Source organism: Convolutriloba macropyga, chromosome 1, assembly GCF_964194025.1.
Source record: "Convolutriloba macropyga chromosome 1, txConMacr16.3, whole genome shotgun sequence".
NCBI lineage: Eukaryota > Metazoa > Xenacoelomorpha > Acoela > Convolutidae > Convolutriloba > Convolutriloba macropyga.
This window is the reverse complement of record NC_134468.1, coordinates 29,434,474-29,453,203: the sequence shown is the minus strand read 5'-3', so window position 1 is coordinate 29,453,203 and position 18,730 is coordinate 29,434,474. Positions and strand designations below refer to the sequence as shown.

The window sequence follows — 18,730 nt, the reverse complement described above, 5'->3', positions numbered from 1 at the left end:
CAAGGGCCAATGAATATTTTTCAGGTCTTGCAGATATAATACTGGACCGATTTGAGAAACAAAAATTGATTTTGAACATATTTTTGAAATAGGTTTTTTAAAGGAAAAAATTTTGCATTAGGTTTGAAAGCTTTGAGTTTTAGCAATGAGTATATTTTGTTTAGTTTTGATTTCTCAATTTTTTGAGATGATTTTGTTTTTGTTCTGGCTGGAATTGTTCAATTGATCTGCTGGTCGGGTAGAGTACGTCTGAGTTTTTCATTCAATTCTTTGAATTGTATTTCAGGACTTGTCCTGCTATGTTTTTTTTTACTTCGTCGAATAAAAAAATGTTTCGCTTTACCTCATTTTGCCGCCTTTTCAACATTTTGCGTGAAATCTTTTTGACTTCTCTAGGCTAGTTTCTCTCTTCTCTCATTCTGCTAAAAGTGATTTTGAACATCAGTTGCTCAGCAAAGCAATTCAAAATGAACAGAGTCAGTATAAAAAATTGAAGTCAGAAGTAGAAACGGGATAAACCCATAAAGCCCAATTTTAGATGCCCGCTAATTGAACGTCGTTCCTATAAGTCTTAGTTACCATCTCTAATGCTTATTGGTATTGATAGTAGCCCCTGTAGCCTCTCTCTAAAACAGAATTATGTTCAACCACGAAATGCCATCAAAATAAATCGGACTTAAAAAAATGATTTTGCACAAAAATCTTTTTTTTCAATATCTTCTGTTATTTCAATCCCAATCATGCTTATTGGAATAAATGGCGGCTATTTTCCGGCAATCTGTCGGGTATGTTTTTTGTTCCGTGAATTTTCGCCGCTCGATATATTCATCGTAGAGAGTTGAGACTGGTATCATTAGAAAGCTCGTCCAGCGTAGAATATGGAATTAAAAAGATTTTTTTAATTTTCGTTTTCTACAGGGAGTTATCGAGGCTTAAACTTCTGAGAAAAGAAGAGTGAATTCACGTTGTTTTTATTCACATTTTCCGGAATTTTTGCCTAAATTTTCGTCAATTTTGCTAAAATTTGTTATAATTTTTAAGAATAGTGTCGTTGATTTTGTTTCTGAAGACGAACAAGCATTTTTGATTGTTTTGATTTAATTTTTTGGTCAAAAAATCTGGATAAACATTTCAAAATTTAGCCTTTTTCATCAACAACAGCACGAAATAAGGTACTTTAGTCCACTTTGATTAAATTTGCCTACAGTACACCCCCAAACAACACTCATACAATCTTTGTAGACTCAGAGGGGGACTATTTCTACTTCAGAGTCCGCAGAGAGTGCCTTGTAGTTAAAACTTTGCCGTTTTTTGCTAACTTTACTCGTTGATTATCAAAAATGCAAAATTTATTTTGAGTTTCAACTCAAGAAATTATCTATATCTACAACATTCGAAAAATCAATTGTTCTTAACGGACAATAAGTATTAACAGGGGTAGTTTTGGGCCATTCTTGGACTGTTACAATCCAAAAAAAATCGGGTTGTAATCAGTCGGTCTTTTTAAAAAAAAAGACTTTTTTTTTTAATAATAAAGAACAGAACATATCAAATCAAAGCTCAGGAGTGATAGGTCCAACCAATTCGCTTGCTAAACAGCTCCAGGCTAATGCATTTAGTTTTTTAATTGAAAGTTTATGGTCGTTTCTTTTTAAAAATAATTGACTTTTCAATAAATAATGGCTTAACTTTTCCTCTATTTTTTTCTTAATTTGTTCAACTTCCAGCTTAGTGTCAGCAAAAAAGACTGCTTCTTCTTTCTACTGAGTTAACATTTATTCTCGGTTGCAGTTTTAAGCCTGAAATTATTGTTTTCTGGCTTTGATACTACAAGATTTTTGTTTGTTTTGATATTTGCCAGTTTTTCACGTTTTCTAATTTTGTCACTATCACATTATTAACAGTTCTCATGTCACCTTATTAGCATTCAAATTAAAGCACAATTGAACATATTAAAATCCTAAAAGATATAAATCATCGTTTTAATGGCCTCGACGCCTCTTTCTTGAAGAAATCAATAGAATTTTTTAATTTTGTCTTAACTGTCATTTATACTTTGTCGTTTCGGTCGTATGAAATTTCCTGTATAGTGATAGCTTTCATTGGCTTTTTAGGAAGAATAGAAAAACCGATATTCTGATATTAGCAGATAGCTGATGGCTTTTATGACTTTCAAACCCATCGTTTTCCAAAATTAAAAAAAAACTTTTTTAATTTCGCAATTTTGTTCTTTTTATGTTTCTTTTTGTTACCTAATCTCGTTAGTTGATTACAGGTCAAATATGACATTATGGGTGTCAAGGGAATAAAAGGGATTGGTGTCCCAAAATCTTTTTTTTTGAAGATTTTGTTATGACCTTACTGGCTTCGACACCGCTTTTTCACAAAAAAAAAAATAAATTAAATTGATTTTTGTCATATTTGACGTTCTTTTTGTAGATGCAAGAAATATTCTGGATAATTACAGGTCTCGAGGGTTTCCTTTTCATGAAAAAACGACGATTTTTAAATAGCTCTTTTTGTAATTAATGCCTTTCATGACATTGAATGTAATTTTGTTTCGAAAAAAAAATTAAAAGTATTACATACTTTAGCACTTCGCTTTTTTGTCTACTTGTTACCTAGTCTTACTAACGAATGGCCACGTACTACATTATAGCTGTTTGAAGAAGGCGCAATCAAATATATTTTGAGTGCCAAAATTTGGCTTGACGGTTTTGACAGCGTTTTCTGGCAAGTTTCAATTGAAATTTTGTTTGTTCTTTGTTGTTCTTTTTAGCCGCTCTAAAAAATGAATAAGGTCAGGTCATAATGCCCTTCTATAGAAGCAGTGGTAATCGCAAATTTGTGGTAATATTAATTTATTCCTAATGGTATTTATTACTTTGAAGTTAATTGTTTCAAAAAAATAAGTTAATTTTTTTTACTTTTCTGTTTTTGTTCTTTTTTGTATAATTGTTACCAAACCTTTTTATAGACTGGTCGCATATGTTTTCTGGTGATTTATAAGTTATTTTTGTTTAGTTTCAGGTTTATCTGACGGTATGTTGACTTTCTTATTAAATTTAGTTTTTAAGAGGGACATAAATTTTTTGATGTAATTAATGTTTGTTGTTGTTGTTGTTGTTTGATTTTGCTGTTCGTTTTGACTCGCTTTCTTAATATTGACATATTACAGCAATCTAATGCATCAATTTTTACTCCACTGAGTTATTTGTTTTGGAGGTTATCTTATCGTTCATACAGAATTTTTTGAAAAAGACTTGGGCTTTTTTGGGATTCGCAAAAAATAATTTTTGGGTTTTTCTATCTGTTCCTCATTTGGTAGACAATTATGCCAAAATTGTGGATGGGCGGGGTCGGAACCTTATGTGCCATTGCACATTACCGAGCCGCCTTGTCTATTTAGTGTTTTTAGTTGAAAGCTTAATGTTTTGTCTTTCTTCATCTGCTATTTTGATTTGGTCGTAATTAATGTTTGATTTGTTGTTTTATTTTGTTGTTTGCCTTGTCTCGTTAATGGCATATCTCATCGTGGTTTGAACTTAAGGCGAATTGATATTTATACTTCGCTTTTCGATAAAATTGTAAACGTTTGAAAGTGTTATATCCCTTCCTCAATTAAAACACAATTAAATGAAAAATGTGGGTGAACGAGGTCGGAACATTGTGCCAACGCACATTACCGAGTCTCCTTGTTAAAGTGGTTAAAGTCAAATGAGGTTGTGTTCTTTTATTGAAGATCATTGGAGAATAGCTTCTGGGAAACAATGCATGCTTTTACATTCATAATTTACGTCCAATAGTTGCTCTGGTACAAAGTTTGATGCAACTATTTTAGTCCTGTGGGTCTTTTCTTTGTGTAATATTTTAACTTTTTTGTTCCAGAATGTTCTTTACCTCGGCAGAACAATTTGGCATTAGGTCTCAGTGTAGCTCTCTTAGGGCCTGGGAACGATCTTAGTGTAAGGTATGCGGAAGAAGCAGAAATTCATGGTGTTTAAGTGCGCCCGTTCTCCCGCACATTTCTGCCTCTTAAATAGCAGGCCTCGATAAGCTTAGCTAGCTGCAAGCGAACCGAAACCCGCGACTGTCGTTCAAAAGCAATACTTGACGTTAATCGGTTGTGTTTAACGTTAGCAATTCTACTGTAAAACTGTGGAATCGATTTGCAAGAAGCTGCCAATAATAGTTGGCTCTGATGATATTACTGGCATTCGTCGAGAAACACGTACGGGTTCAAGATTTAAGGCAGAATTTCATAGTTATTTTTAGCAGAGTTACGCAACCTTGTTGGAAACACTTACTTTGCACGTTTTAAAATCTGGCACTTTATATAGGAAAATCTGGCTTTTCAAAAAGTTGGCATTTTAAAACTTGCACGTGTGTTTTAAAAGTTTTGAATTAAGTGCAGTGCTGAATTGGATTGGATATTGTTCACGTTTGAGACATCAATCTGTTTTTGTGTTACTTTTCAAATTGTTGGCAAAACATATTGTTTACGCAGCCAAATAAAATTTTTCATATGAGACAATTCGTTTTGTTGAGTCTCATGGAAACAGTGCAATTTTATGTTGTTAATTTATCAAAACAAATAACATGAAAACGCTGCTCGTCATCAATCAAGAACTGATTGATTTGTTGGTTTTAATTGTGATCTGAAGACATTCTTGAATCGCTGTCATGCGACTCCCAGATTGTTATGCTTAAATCATTTTTTGCTTAAAAAATATCGCCCTGATGTCAGGTTCAAACATTATATGCCACAGTTGAACACCTAAAAATCATAAAAATCAGTAACAAACCAAAACCTTTTGTTTAAACTAGAACGAAGCGTCTTCGTGTCTATAAGGCAGGAATTGATATACTAGCAGCCAACATTTATTTATGACTGCTTTCACATTTGATGTATTGTTTCAGCCTTCGGCAACGCTAAGACAAACCGGAACGATAATTCATCTCGATTTGTGAGTTTATTTCTTGCTTCAAATTTTGACGCCTGTCTAGCACCTGTTTTGTTGGATGTGCGGAGTGTTTTGATAAATTTATTGGTCTGCTTATTTAGGGAAAGTACATGGATATGAAGTTCAACATACAAGGAGACCCTGTGGGGGGTGTCATCACAACATACCTCCTGGAGAAAGTAAGCCTCTGATTCTTTAGTATGAATTGAAAAGTTACGCTGTGTATAGCCTTGTATTGGGTTTTAACGGGAAGATCCGTATGAACGATTCAAACGGCACCGATGATATTAAATATGATTTTTTTTGCAATTAATCACATTAAATGGTCACTTTTTATCAGTAGAAAGAAAACGCATTTTATTCTGCGACAAAATTTGCTTGAGTTGACCAGGTGTGCATTCATCAGTGAAACATTGATGAAGATCATTATCAACCTAGAGTTTTGTAAATCAATGTTATCGTAAATTTTCACATGATTTTAGTTCTTTCATAGTTCAGTAAAATTTACCATGCATGCATTAATGCCATTTCATTGGAACTTTTTGCGAGACAGTACAATGCAGCATTTCTTGGTATTGATTTCAGGTATTATATTCAAAAGAAGAACGCTGAAATTTTTTTCTTCAATTGTTGGTTGGGTCGCATATTATCATATTCTTATAGTTTTTTTGGCAGCTTGTAGAGTAGATCAAATAAAATAAATCGGAAGCAAAATAATGATATTTATTTGTTCTGAAGTTGGGAATTATAATAAAGAAAACGCGATTGCTGCGCATAATTTAGTCGCTGGTAATAATTTGTTGGGCTGTGGTAGATTCCTATCAAGTCCCACAGTCCGCTGAGGTAAGGCCCACGAGGCGTGGCCAAACGGTGTCCGGATTATTAGCCCACGTGAAATTTAGCCAAAAAGGCAAAGAAGAATCAACTGCTGAGCTAAATGCTGTAAGCAAACGTAAGTTGGACGCGCATTTTTCTAACTCGCTTACACATGAAATTAACGCATTTGGCCAGGCGTCGCGGCCAAGGGACTTGATATGAATCTATCACAACCGAATAAAATATCGCGACCGGAAATGCTATTCTTGAAATAACATTTGTGCGTTCTCAAATCTGACATTGGTGAATGTCTCCTTTTGGGCTATTATTCCATTCGGATAATTTTACTTCCGGCTAATATTAACGGCATTCAGCCAAATAAGCTAATCTGTTCAAAAATTGATAAATGCCGTATGAATAGTTGTAAGTTGCAATGTATTATACGGTTTCTGTTCTGTTTCAATTGTCTCATTAATAGCCGCACAGCGATAGCTGGGGCTATTATTGGCTTTATCTTGGTTTTTATTACAATTCAAAGAATTTGAATTGTATTGGGGCGCTGTCTTTTTTGTTTTTTTTTAAGATCTGTTCACCTATTTTCATGATCTTTGAAGTCAATTTCGAGTGGTGATTTTGGTCACGCATAAACAGGAAGTGGATCGAAAAAGCGAGTGGTTTTGCGGCGTGAAATCTTTTTGCTCTAATTTTAAATTAGAGTGAGAAAATGGGGTTTGAACAAAAATTCGCTTTCTCGCTAGTGGTTTTTTCGCATTCGGCAATTTCAATTTGATTTTTACTGTTCCGATTTTTTTGGATCGGATTTTTTCTAAATGGTTTCCCCAATTCATTCGTAGTTCATTCTAGACCTAGTTTTTTTTGTTTGAACTCAATTTCTTTTTCTCGCTAGCGGTTTTTTTGACATGCGGCATTTTGACATTGATTTTCTGTTTTTTTTTTTCAAATTTTTTTCTGATTTTTTTTAGAAATGGTTTTCCTATTTCACTCATAGTCCGTTCTAGGTCTATTTTTGTCTTTAGTCATTGAAAATTCTTAGAATTATACGTCAGGACTTGTCCTGCTATGTTTTTTACAATTAAAAGAATTTGAATTGTAGTGGGGCGCTGTCTTTTTTTCACACAATTTCATGACGTTTGAAGTCAAATTGGAGTAGTGATTTTGGTGACGCCGAACCATGAAGTGGAGCGAAAACGCGAGTGGTTTTGCGGCGTGAAATTTTTCCACTCTAATTTTATAGTAGAGTGGGAAAACGGTGTTTGAACAAATTTTCCCCGTCTCGCTAGTGGTTTTTTGTTCACATGCGGCAATTTCACTTTGATTTTCACTGTTTTTCCTTTTTTTGGTCGGATTCTTTTTAAATGGTTTTCCTAATCTTTTTATAATTCGTTCTAGGCCTAGTTTTTTTTATTTGAACCAAATTTCTCTTTCTCGCTAGTGATTTTTTGTTCTAAATTTTTTTCGGAAAAGGTTTTTGCCAATTTTCTCATAGTCCGTTCTAGGTTTAGTCTTTTGTTTTGTCAATGAAAATTCTTTGAATTGTACGTCAGGACTTGTCCTGCTATGTTGTTTATTTCGTCGTCGCGATTTTTGTTACGACCATATGACGTCACAACCACTTCAAATCTGCTTTTTGTTCATTTGCTCATGCAATTTTAACTGAAGTGCGTGTGTGACGTCATTTTTCGCTCTAAGTGGAGCGAGTTTTTTTGTTCATTCGCGTGATTAATATTTTGGTCACACGTGACTTACCTCAGTCTCAGAAATTACTTCCTCACTTTAAATTTGACTTTTTTTAACTTATTTACCTTAACTCAAAGAGATAAGGTCAAATGGGTGTGGGTCACACTAAATGAGGGTTATTTGAGAGCAGCTATTAGAGGCAGCAAAAACTTATACAGATTTTTAATCAAAATATAACTTATCAGCCTTCAATGAGAAGACAATTTTTTGTGTTTCAATTAAAACTCTTCAATCAATCACAATAAGATGTAATTTGTTTGTTTGTAGAAAATTTCATCTGTACATTTGCTAAGATTATAGTTTTTCATATAAGTAAGGGCTCGCCGCTCGATTGAAAATGCATGCAACGCAGAAAAATCTGTCTAGAAAATGAGCAGTTCTAAATGTCCAATTGACGGGAAAAATTCTCAAGAATAACCTTGTTCAAGCAAGCTAAACCAAATGTATGATGTATAAATATTTTTAATTGCTCTAAAACGAAGGCTGTAGCAATTATATTAGTCCTGTAATGTTTGTATGCAATTTTTTTTGCTTTAACGATTTTTTGTCTGACCCAATTGACTTTTCGTCCTTCAAAAACTGTATTAACGTGTAATGCTCGGAGGTTTTCTTTGAGCCTTAAGCTTAACCAATCTCTAGGAGGAAGCGCTAAGAGGAAATTGCGACTCATTGGAATTGTTTTGAGGTGACATAAAATCATGATGTGAAGGGTTGTCCTTAATCTTTAGAGTTTTACCCCCCCCCCCCCCACTCCCCCAAATCCTCCGTCAACCCTCCTTCACCTGGTGATTTGGACCCCCATTCCAGCCCTCCGAACGCAACCCCTGCCATTAAAGACAACCAAGTTATAAACTCTAATAAAAGAGCAACCATGAAACAGAAGTTGTTTGGGGTATGGTTCTCAAAGTTTGATGGCCATTGGTTCTGTTTGAACTCCTACCTTGTTAAAAATCTAAAATACTAATCATTAATCTAGTCTCCTTCAGAATACATACAAAAAGCTTCATGTAATTCAAACACTGAACTCTGAACTGTGCTAATCTTTCAACAACTATTACAAAAAAAATCAGCTCATACTGGATTTTGAGAGTGATAGTTCAGACAGTGAATTTGGATTGTCTCTCGATTATTTTATCATGAATAGTTGTTTGTTTGTAAGAATACACAGTTGTGTAGTGTCTGCAGCAACTTTGCATAAAATTTGTTTCTGAATTTTTTTAATATCCTGTAATTTATTGAGTTAGTGTCAGGCCAAAATAACAATTTAGCGACTAGATTTGCAGCACATATCTTTTATTTTACTTTGAGTTCAACTTCTAGCTGATACTTCTTAGATACATTTCACGACCCTTTCTTATACGTCTAATAGATCTAATTATTATATGATCATCCTCAAAAACCAATTCTAGAAGCGAGCAAGATAGATATTATAATAATAATAATAAATTGTTCTCGAGTAGGATGTACACTTGTTTGCAACACGTTATAAATTATGTACCATAATATCAAATCTACTCGACAGGTCATCAATAGGTCCAAGATGTCCTAGTCTAGCGATGACCATAACCATTACTATGATCAATGTTGTGAATGCGTGGCGTATCATGGCAAGAGAAAATAGGGGGGAAAGCTCAAAACCTTATTCTGAACTTTATGAGATCTATCGAGTTTTTGTTAATAAAACAAAGCAAAAAGTTCCAAGTTGTCTACGAAAAAATTGTCCCTGAAACTAGATAAGAATTGCTTAAGTTATCTTGCACTCATATGTTGCACTTCTAAAACAAAATTCGGATAGAATTTTTGCACTTCTAAAACAAAATTAGGATAGAAATCAAGCAATTTTCGTATTCTTACTCCTAGTTTTTTGGGACTTAGGCCGCTGCTTTTGTTTGCAGTTTTAGGTTGCTTTGATTGGACTCTTTTTGCTTGCAGTGTATCAATTTCTTATCTAGTAATTACATTTTTGAGGCAATCAATTTGGCATTCTGCTCTCAAAATTTCAGCTAATTTTTTCAGCAGTTCAAAAAAATTGCATGACTCTAATCGAGTAAATGTGATTTGATTCTCGTTCCAGGCAAGTGGAGGTTGATTTAGGCTTAATAAAAATAATTCTTGTAATTTTTTTTTTGAATCAAGTGGCAAAATTAGGGTTTTGTTACTTGTTCCATAGACTAGTACGCCATAGCGCACAACAGGCTGGACATATACTTTCATGTTAATAACAGTTGCTTAACAGTTAAATTCGAGCTGAGCCGGCAAAAAAAGTCCTGAGAATTTGTTAAATTTTGAGCAAAGGTTTTTAATATGATCGCCGAAATTCAGATTGTCATCCAGTTCTATACCCAAGTATTTCAGTCATGATCTTTGTGTTAGGTTTATTTCTTTTATTTTTATTTGTTTCTGTGAACTTCTCCGTCTGACTTTCATGTTCATAAAACAAGTTTTGTCGTAGTTCATAGTCACTTTGTTTTTTATGAGGTAATCAATAACCAGTTCCAAAGATTGGCTGAAAACATCAGTTGTTGATTCCTCTTTTTGTTTAACAACAGTATCGTCAGCGTATAAGGTCAAACAGTTCTGACTAGAGTAATCATCTATGTCGTTTATATACACAAGAAAAAGAAGTGGTCCAGGTAGGTACTGATCCCTGTGGTACTCCATAATCGACTTCTGCAAAATTGGAGTATACATTTCCTGAATTTACACATTGCTGCCGTTTGCTTAGATAAGATTTCAAAAAATTTTGCAGGTGACCCCTCAATCCCAAGTTGTTTAGTTCGTCCAAAAGAATTCTATGCCTAACTGTATCAAAAGCCTTTTTGAGATCGATCAACACCGCCTTTAGTTTCTGCAATACCATCCTCCCAATCTTGCCTGATGCTCTCAATAAAAGATACCAAGGCTTCAAAAGTGCACTTTTTTAGCCTAAACCTAAATTGATTTTTGTTTAGTTTTTTGAATTTTCAATAAAATTTAGCATTCTTTTCTGAACCAATTTATCAGTCAATTTTCCTATTGTTGGCAGCAAACCGATTGGTCTGTAATTTTCAGCAACTTTAGGATCTCCTTTTATATACAGTGGGATAATTATGGCTTTATTTAAGCAGTTCGGGAAAACGCTGTTTTCAAAACATTTGTTGACCAAATAGTTACGAGTTGGACAATAGCAAAGTTGAGTATAAAATTGTTGAGTCCATTATAATCTGAGCTGTATTTAGTTTTCAGGTTTTTGATTGCCACGGAGAGCTCTTTTTCGCTGATTTTGTGTAGAAACATGCTATTGACGCTTGTATTTTTTGTGCTGTTTTTTTCTGGACCCAGTTTATCAGCTAATGTTTTTCCAATGGTGATAAAGAATTTGTTGAAAGCTTCAGTCTCTTCCTGCATTAAAGTAGCTTGTTGACTTTTTGTGTGTCTCCTTTTTGTGTGTTGACTTTTTGTGTGTTAACTTTTGATAGTATCGAAGATTGTTTTCGTAGTACGCTTGGCGTTCCTAACTAAAAACGTTTGATAAAAGCTTCTCCTTTTTTGAGCACTCTTTTCTGTAGCAAATTTCTAATTCTTTTTGAATATCTTTTTGTTATTTGTTTTCTGTTGCATGTATCTTTGATAAAGTTTTTGCTTTATCGCTGCAAGGTTTTTAATTGAGTTATGGCTCCATGACTCATGTCTGAGAATCTTTGATTTCTTCTCTGGCACATAATGTTTTTTCATCAATAATATGAAATTTTTCAAATGCTGAGTCGCAGTCTGAGACAAAGTTTCTTGGAAACTTTGTAATTTGTGTTTCAGTTTAAACACTAGCTTTTGTAACACAGAATTGTTTTCTAGAACAGCCCAATTTCTGTAGTACTCTTGCGTTTTTAACCCTGTTTCTTTCGTTTCCTCATCTAGTTTTGTTTGAACAGTGTAGTGATCAGTTATTGTAGATTTTAGAACGTCTACTTGCACTTCCTGTGAGCAATATACCACATCAATTCTTGTTTGAGAGTTAATGGTCTCCCTGGCGAATCCTTTTCGAGAGACATATTGCTAAGAGATCATACTCTCCGAGAACATTTTCTAAGGTCAAAAATTTTTCATTTGTTTTTGAGTGATCAATATTTAAATCTCCACACATTAAATGCATCTCTTTTGGCTTGATTGTCATTTTTCAAAACATTTCTCAAAAGTTTTTGACAACTCTGATAAACTTGTATTCGGTTTGAGGTATACAACAGTCAAAACCAGATCTTTTTTGTTCCTGCTGGAAAATTTCTGCAGAACCGTTTTCACCAAACCTTCCCTCTCAAAAATTGCAACTCCTCCTTTTTCCTATTTGTCGTTTACTTGTGTCAAGCAGCTGTTAACTACTAAGCGATAAACATTTGATGTTGCTGTCATCTTTGAGCCACGTTTCGGTTAGGCATATAGCCAATGGCTGTTTCTTGTTGCGCCAAAAAAAACCTCGAAACGACTTAAATTTTTATAGACTGATCAGATGTTCTGCAATAAAATGGTATTTTTCATCGTTTAAATTATTACAAGCTCTTAACTGAATTAGAACTTTTACCACTCGTTTATTGTAAAATGAAACTCCCTGTGCATTCTTTTTTTACACGGTTATCAAAACGAAAGAACACCGACTGGTTGGCACATCTTCCGCGAATATCACAAAGAACATGTGTCCAGTCGGTATTTTGACAAACTTTTCTGGTTTTCCCAAGGATTCATTATCAGTTGTCATTCGTTATTTGCAAATATCACAAATTCCGAACGACTGGAAATGAATCTCGAGCTGTAAACAACTAATCTGCGTATATCGCAAGACTTTTGTTCCTCCTGATGTTCTCTTCACTGTTAACAAATCATGTACAACTTTAGGCTGCGGATATCGCGAGCACTAAGGCAGAACATTCTAAAGTTTAATAAAAGAACCTCATCAGAAAAAACCCTCAAACCGAAAAAAGACAGGCTGCGTTTATCGCAGTTGGTGAAATGCACTGTCACGTTTGAATTTTACAAGAGCGACTTGTCTACAGAAAATTGAAATACTGGTACTGGATTGCAATCAAAGTAACGGCTTCAAATTATTATAAACAAAAATTATTGAGTTTTAGAAATGTGGCAGGTTTCTACCAGTTTAATATTTCCTCTGCTTTTTCATTTCAGGAGAATATTTTTCCTGTTCGTTTGATCTGAATGTTTGATCATAATTGATGACAAATTTCGGTTTTCTTCTGGCCGAGTCTCTCAACACGGCATTTTTGACTTTATTGAGGTCCTTGACATAGTTAAGGGGTTGGAATGAAGTTTCGTTTTGAGAGTTCCGGACCATAACGGATACTGCTCAGTTTTTAGTGGATGTAATCATACCCATCTTTTTAGCTTCACTGTTGATTTGCGCTTCATGCTTTGGTAGCTTCTCGTTGATATACATTTTCAAATTGTTCAATGGGTTCTTCAACTTTTTCATTTTCCCTTTTGGCCCCAAATACTCGATATTTTTCGTCAAAATACACGAACTTGCATTTTACTGAGTCAGGGCAAACATGTGATCCCGTGCCAGGAAGAATATGACAGGCTTTTATTCGGTCCTCCCGCAGTTTGATTCCAAGATATTTATCAAAAAAAAATCAAAGTGTTTTTAAGCACATTCCGTTGATCTTCTGAATCGAATGGTGGATTACAAATAATCGCACAGTCTTTGCTAGTATAACGTTCTTGTGCTCTCAAGCGATCGTTCATCTCTTGCTGCTTTTTTCCAACTCTTGAATTTTTAATTGCTGATTCTTGTTAGTTTCGACCAGATCAACAACAATTTTTGATAGTTCATCATAAGATTTTCTGGACAGATTTGTATCACCACTCATACCTGGTGTGTCGTTTGTATAATTACTTGACGATTCTCCAATGTCCATGACTTGACGTTGTTACCCCACTCAACTTTGTAAATAATGCACCTTACTTAACAAATAAATGGTAAAAGTGTTCGAAAAAAAATACTTTGAATTCATAATTTTTTGTTGTAACTGGGATATAATGCAACTTTATAGTGTGGGAAAAGGGTTCAGATTCTGATGTAAAAACGCTTCAAGCACAATTCTTTTTGTCATACGTGTTATAAGATATAAGTTGAAATTGACGTAAGCAATGGTTTGTTTTCTATAGCTCAAGCTTCAAAGAAAGAACGAAAGAAGAACCGACTGTTTGCTGCGTTGCTCTTTTTCTTATTATTGATACGTAATCAGTTTTCCTGCATGCATCTCAAATTCAATATTCATTCAGCAGTGTGTTCTACAACAGGTCTTAAAAAGTCATCGTTACGTCTATTCTTTAATCCGAACTGCGATAACGGTTATCAAAATAATTTTTTTCATATCATGAGCCGTATATTTGCGTGTCAAAAGGGGATAATATCAGTGGGAAGCACAATGTGGCTGTAATACTTCATCATAACCCTGAACATAACATGCATTATCGTTTGCATATAAACTTGGGGTCAAATTTCTATATAAACGTTGCTGTGTTGTTAGTCTCGTGTAGTGGAGATCGCAGAGAATGAGGCGACGTTCCACGCATTACATGTTCCCTTCACTGCATCCCCTTCCACCTCTCCCCTCATCAGTTAGTACTAAACAACCATCACCGCCTCTGTCATTGTGTCCAATCGGACAGAGCTGTTTCCTTGTATCAAGTCTCATGAGGATTGGAAACATTTGATCGGACAGCTATCGTTGAACTAAGTCAATGACATCATCTTTTTATAACATGTCTACAATTTATCAACAAGTCCGCTCAAATTTTCTAGTGCTATGGTTAATAATTATTTGTTGATGGAAGTGTCTAAACTAATGATTACGTAGGCATGTAGGAACGTGGACCTCGAGGTTACTTTCCGGACGGATGACACTTGTTAATATCTATACACCCATCTCACTAGACTGTAACTTTTGCTACTGTAAGATAAGCCTTGCACTGGGTTAAGTTTGATATTAGCCGTGGGAAGCTTAAAATTGGGGTGAAATAATGTGGGGGTTAAATGATATAGGGGTTAAAAATGGGGGGAGGGGGGATTAAAAGAATAGTGGTCAAAAACGTGATAAATAGGACACCTAGCTGTGGAAAGGGAAACAGCTCTGTCCGTATCCCTTTAATGTCTTCACCCGCAAGTTGAAGGTATCATATTTTGTCATAACCTCAACTGATCTGAACTGGTTGCTCTATAACTTGCTCATATTTACCACTAAATTAAATTGTCTGAATGACAACAATAAGTTAACATCTGCTTAACGGATGTATTTCAGACCGTCTGTTTCTCGCCCTAACTAGGTCATGCTTCACTAACCATGTTGTTGTGTTTGTTTGTTTGTAGTCTCGGATCCAGCAATTGGAGTTGGGGGAGAGGAACTTCCACATTTTCTACTCACTCATCAGCAGTGCCACTAACCATCTCAAAAGTTAGCTTAGCAGTAACATGTTACGAAACGAATACCATAACTTTCCTTGGTGGCTTTTTTCAAAAGCTGCTCAATCTTTTGATTTAGGACGGGAAATTATTTTAATTAATTCTCAATTTCGCGTGCTTCAAAAGATTGCGAAACAGCAATTCCGGCTTCCTGGAATTAAGAGAGAAAAACATTGCACTAATAAGATAAACAGAGCAGGCACAAATCTCTAACTAAAACAGACTTTTGACATATTCTGGTTTGTTTTAGTTAGAGAGATTTGAGTCTATCTATTTATCTTATCAGTTATCTATTTATCTTATCAGTTCAACATTTTTCTGGAAAGCCGAAGTTACTGTTTCGCAAATGTTTTGTCAAAAAGTTCAATTGACAGCAATTGGATTAATTTTGTTTTCAAAAGACCTCCAGCTTTGCGATTATTTTTCAACAGTTATTTCTTCCGTACTACGTGATAATTTTTTCTCTATCGCAATGAAAGTTGATTTTATTGAATTGCAGAGAGCCTTGGATTGGAAGATGACCCGAGAGCTTACAGAATTTTGTGTTCTTTGGAGAATCGAACCACAGTTGCTCCAATCAACATTCTCAACAAGCTGTCGCGATCTGACCAAGGAGGCACTTTCACCTCTTTAACGGTATGACTATTTAGTTGACTGCCTAAGAGGGCTGAATGTTTAAGTACGCCAATTTGCTTAGCTTGAAGAGTTTTGTTGCTACAAAGCTGTAAGCTGCTTGTAGCTATATTGGGGTGCTCTTGGTTTTTGATTACGACTCGAAGATTTTGATTCTCCCAAGGAACTCATCCCCTCCACCTCCATTCCCACAACTACTCCCTGCCCGCTCCCCCACATCCACAACTACTACCCCCTCCAAATCAGCAGTCTACCACCAAACCTAAATACACCCCCTTATCTCACTTTCACTCCACCTATCACACCACCTATCAACACTTTATTTGTGTTAGGAAGTTATTTTTGTGTTTTTGATTTTCATATTTCTGATTTAGGTGCTTCAAGTTAAGAGATTATTTTACACGACTTTTCGAGTCGTTTCTGGTATTCTACCGGCTATGTTTTTAAAGCAATTGTTCGCTTGACTGATTTTTTGTCTGACCCTCTTCTCAAAGACAGGATAAACAGGTATAGCCCGTAGGGCATTAAGTTCCGTTAGAGCCTTATAGTTCACTAGTCTTCAAATAGGCGATTCACTGAAGCAGTTAGAGATATAAATTCATATTATGAAGGGTAGTTCTTAGCGTCTAACACTTGTCCCTTTAACCCCGCCCCTCAACTACTCCTCCTCCCCCATTTCCTCCCGGACTCAACCTTATTCGACCCTTAACCCCAAACAATGCCCCCCCCCACGCGCGCTCACCCACTCCTACCCCCCCCCCCTCATGAGCACCTCACTGCCCCTCAATCAAGCGCCAAAGCTAGCCTCCCTAAGGCGCGCAGCTAGCTACTGATGAAGTCAACTGCTCGCCAGTTGTTTGAGAGCAATTCGCCCAACTTTAGTCGGTTATGTTAATGTTTTGTTGTTTAGAACTCAATGAAGAGTTGCGGATTTTCGGAGCGTGAAATTGAGGGCGTGTTTCAACTAATAACTGCCATCCTGAAACTCGGCAATGTTCAGTTTCAGTCCAAAGATGCAGACTCCCCTGCAATTATACCCGATTTCAGAGGTAATATCTGCTTATCATCCAGGAAATAATTCAATCTGCGGCTTCATCAAATCTCAAGAGGTTAATTATACACAAAAGATATCATTACGTGGAGTCGGGCATGCTCATCCCGAGGAATTTACTCAGCAAAATATGGGCGTCTGTCGCTATTTCTTAAATTTATGGCAATGTTTGGCAATATTTTCTCTTTAATTAGGTTAATTTCTTTTCCTGGGTAGATTTTTTTCGATTACATTAATGGCAATCTCTTGTTTTTATCATGGCCAATAACCCCAAGGAATTGTCGTAAACGTGACCCTAAGGAATTGAAAGAAGTGCTTTGTCAATTTCTAGGTTTTAACCAGTAACTTGGAGTAAAATGAGTATTTGTTCCAGAGATGAAGCAAGTGTGTGGGCTACTTCAAATGGACGACCTTGAAGTGTTGAGGAATGCGATAACAAAGAGGACAATAGTGACAAGTGCCGAAAGGGTAGTGAAGAAGTTCAACGCTGACCAGTCTAGTGAAGCGAGGAACGCGCTCTCCAAGGAGCTCTACAACATGCTCTTTCATTGGATTGTGCGCAAGATCAACAAAACCATCAATGTGAGTTTGTTCCAAACATTAACATGCGTCAATTTTGTCTCTTCAAGATAAAAGAACGCAGTAGTAATTATATGATTGGATTGAAGGAAGGAGAGAAGATTTGAAAAAATGCCAAAATTAGGTTTTAAAAATACGGATGTTTTCGATATTCGATAAACACAAGTAACTCGATTTTTGACGAATGCGTGAATGCTCTTCAGACGAAAAAAAGGTGTGTTGTTTCAGGTTTCCAGTGAGGTGGAAAGCGACTGCTTTTCTATCGGAGTCCTGGACATCTATGGATTTGAGATTTTTGAGGTAAATTTTTAAGTATTTTTTAAGGTTTAAGAAATTTTTACAATTCAAAGAAATTAGAAATTGAATTGTATTGGGGCCCTGTCTTTTTTTAAGATCTGTTCACACATTTTAATGATTTTTGAAGTCAAATCGGAGTAGTGATTCTGGTCACGCCGAAACAGGAAGTGGAAGGAGTGGTTTTGCGGCGTGAAATTTTTTAAATTTTTTATCTGAATTTTTAAGAAATGGGTTTCCCAATTCCATTTTAATCGGTTCCTGATCTAGTTTTTGTTTAGTCACTGAAAATTCTTTGAATTGTACGTCAGGACTTGTCCTGCTATTTTTTTTAGTTCGCTTTACCTTTTGATCGCGTTTTTCGTTTTACATAAGACACGATTTTCACGCTTGACTTCTGACTTACTTAACACACGGTTCCAACTGAATGGATTTTAAATTCTTTCATGCATTAAATTACGCAATGAAGTGAATACGTTCAATGTCAAAAGAGCAAAATCAAAAGAAACTGGTTAAACCGATAAAGCCTGGTCATTAAGTCATAGAGCGTTCGGCTATCAAAGTTCATGAGAGTGATTGATAGCTGACACTAGTTTTAGGCTTTACAACTTTCAGTTTAAGAAATTAATGTTCCGACCCCACTTGTGGGGGGGAGGAACTATATACTCAAATGGGTTTTTCTTTGTTCCGTGAATTTTGGCCGACCGATATATTCATCGTAGAGAAATGTGCGTGGTATCATTTAAAAGCTCGTCCAGCGTAGAATTCGAAATTAAAAAGAATTTTTTGAATTTCGTTTTATTTCGAGGAGTTATCGAGGTTTAAAGTTTCATGTGAACAGTGGATATTTGGTTCACTTTTGTTCACTTTTACCGTAATTTTCGTTCTAATTAACGTTTTTTCTACGAAAAATTTAATTCAAAACTAGATTTCACGCGAAAAAGTAAACCAATTTTAGGTTTTTAATAGACGAAAGGAGATAATAAAGACTAGTTCTAGTCTTAGAGGGCAGTATAATATATATAAAAAATTCGAATTAGGTTTGGGAGCCCTTTTTTTTTAGAAAATTTTGCAATTTTTTTGTTTTTTCAAGTCACCTAGAGACTACTAGACACTTTTAATATCGAAGTTCCGTTAATGACAAACCTCTTTTACAATCAAATGAAGCCCAATGAACAAAAAATTTGT

At 35.3% G+C, this 18,730-nt stretch overlaps 2 protein-coding genes across 6 annotated transcripts in view; one reads left to right on the top strand and one right to left on the bottom strand.

Annotated features, from left to right (window-relative positions):
• The window catches only part of LOC142337648 (uncharacterized), a 422,288-nt gene that overhangs the window by 161,905 nt on the left and 241,653 nt on the right, over positions 1-18,730 (bottom strand). The gene's annotated exons all lie outside the window — the stretch shown is intronic.
• Positions 1-18,730, top strand: part of LOC142337631 (unconventional myosin-Ia-like) — an 85,552-nt gene that overhangs the window by 6,709 nt on the left and 60,113 nt on the right. The window contains exons 1-8 of one of the 3 annotated variants that reach the window (XM_075387027.1): positions 4,928-4,967; positions 5,066-5,143; positions 14,054-14,144; positions 14,893-14,977; positions 15,485-15,621; positions 16,529-16,667; positions 17,043-17,251; positions 17,477-17,548. In XM_075387027.1, the coding sequence (XP_075243142.1) occupies positions 14,079-14,144; positions 14,893-14,977; positions 15,485-15,621; positions 16,529-16,667; positions 17,043-17,251; positions 17,477-17,548 (708 nt within the window). In that variant the 5' untranslated portion in view covers positions 4,928-4,967; positions 5,066-5,143; positions 14,054-14,078. Of the gene's footprint in view, positions 1-4,920; positions 4,968-5,065; positions 5,144-14,053; positions 14,145-14,892; positions 14,978-15,484; positions 15,622-16,528; positions 16,668-17,042; positions 17,252-17,476; positions 17,549-18,730 lie in introns of those variants that run through there. The other 2 variants (XM_075387019.1, XM_075387010.1) reach the window with 2 other exon arrangements.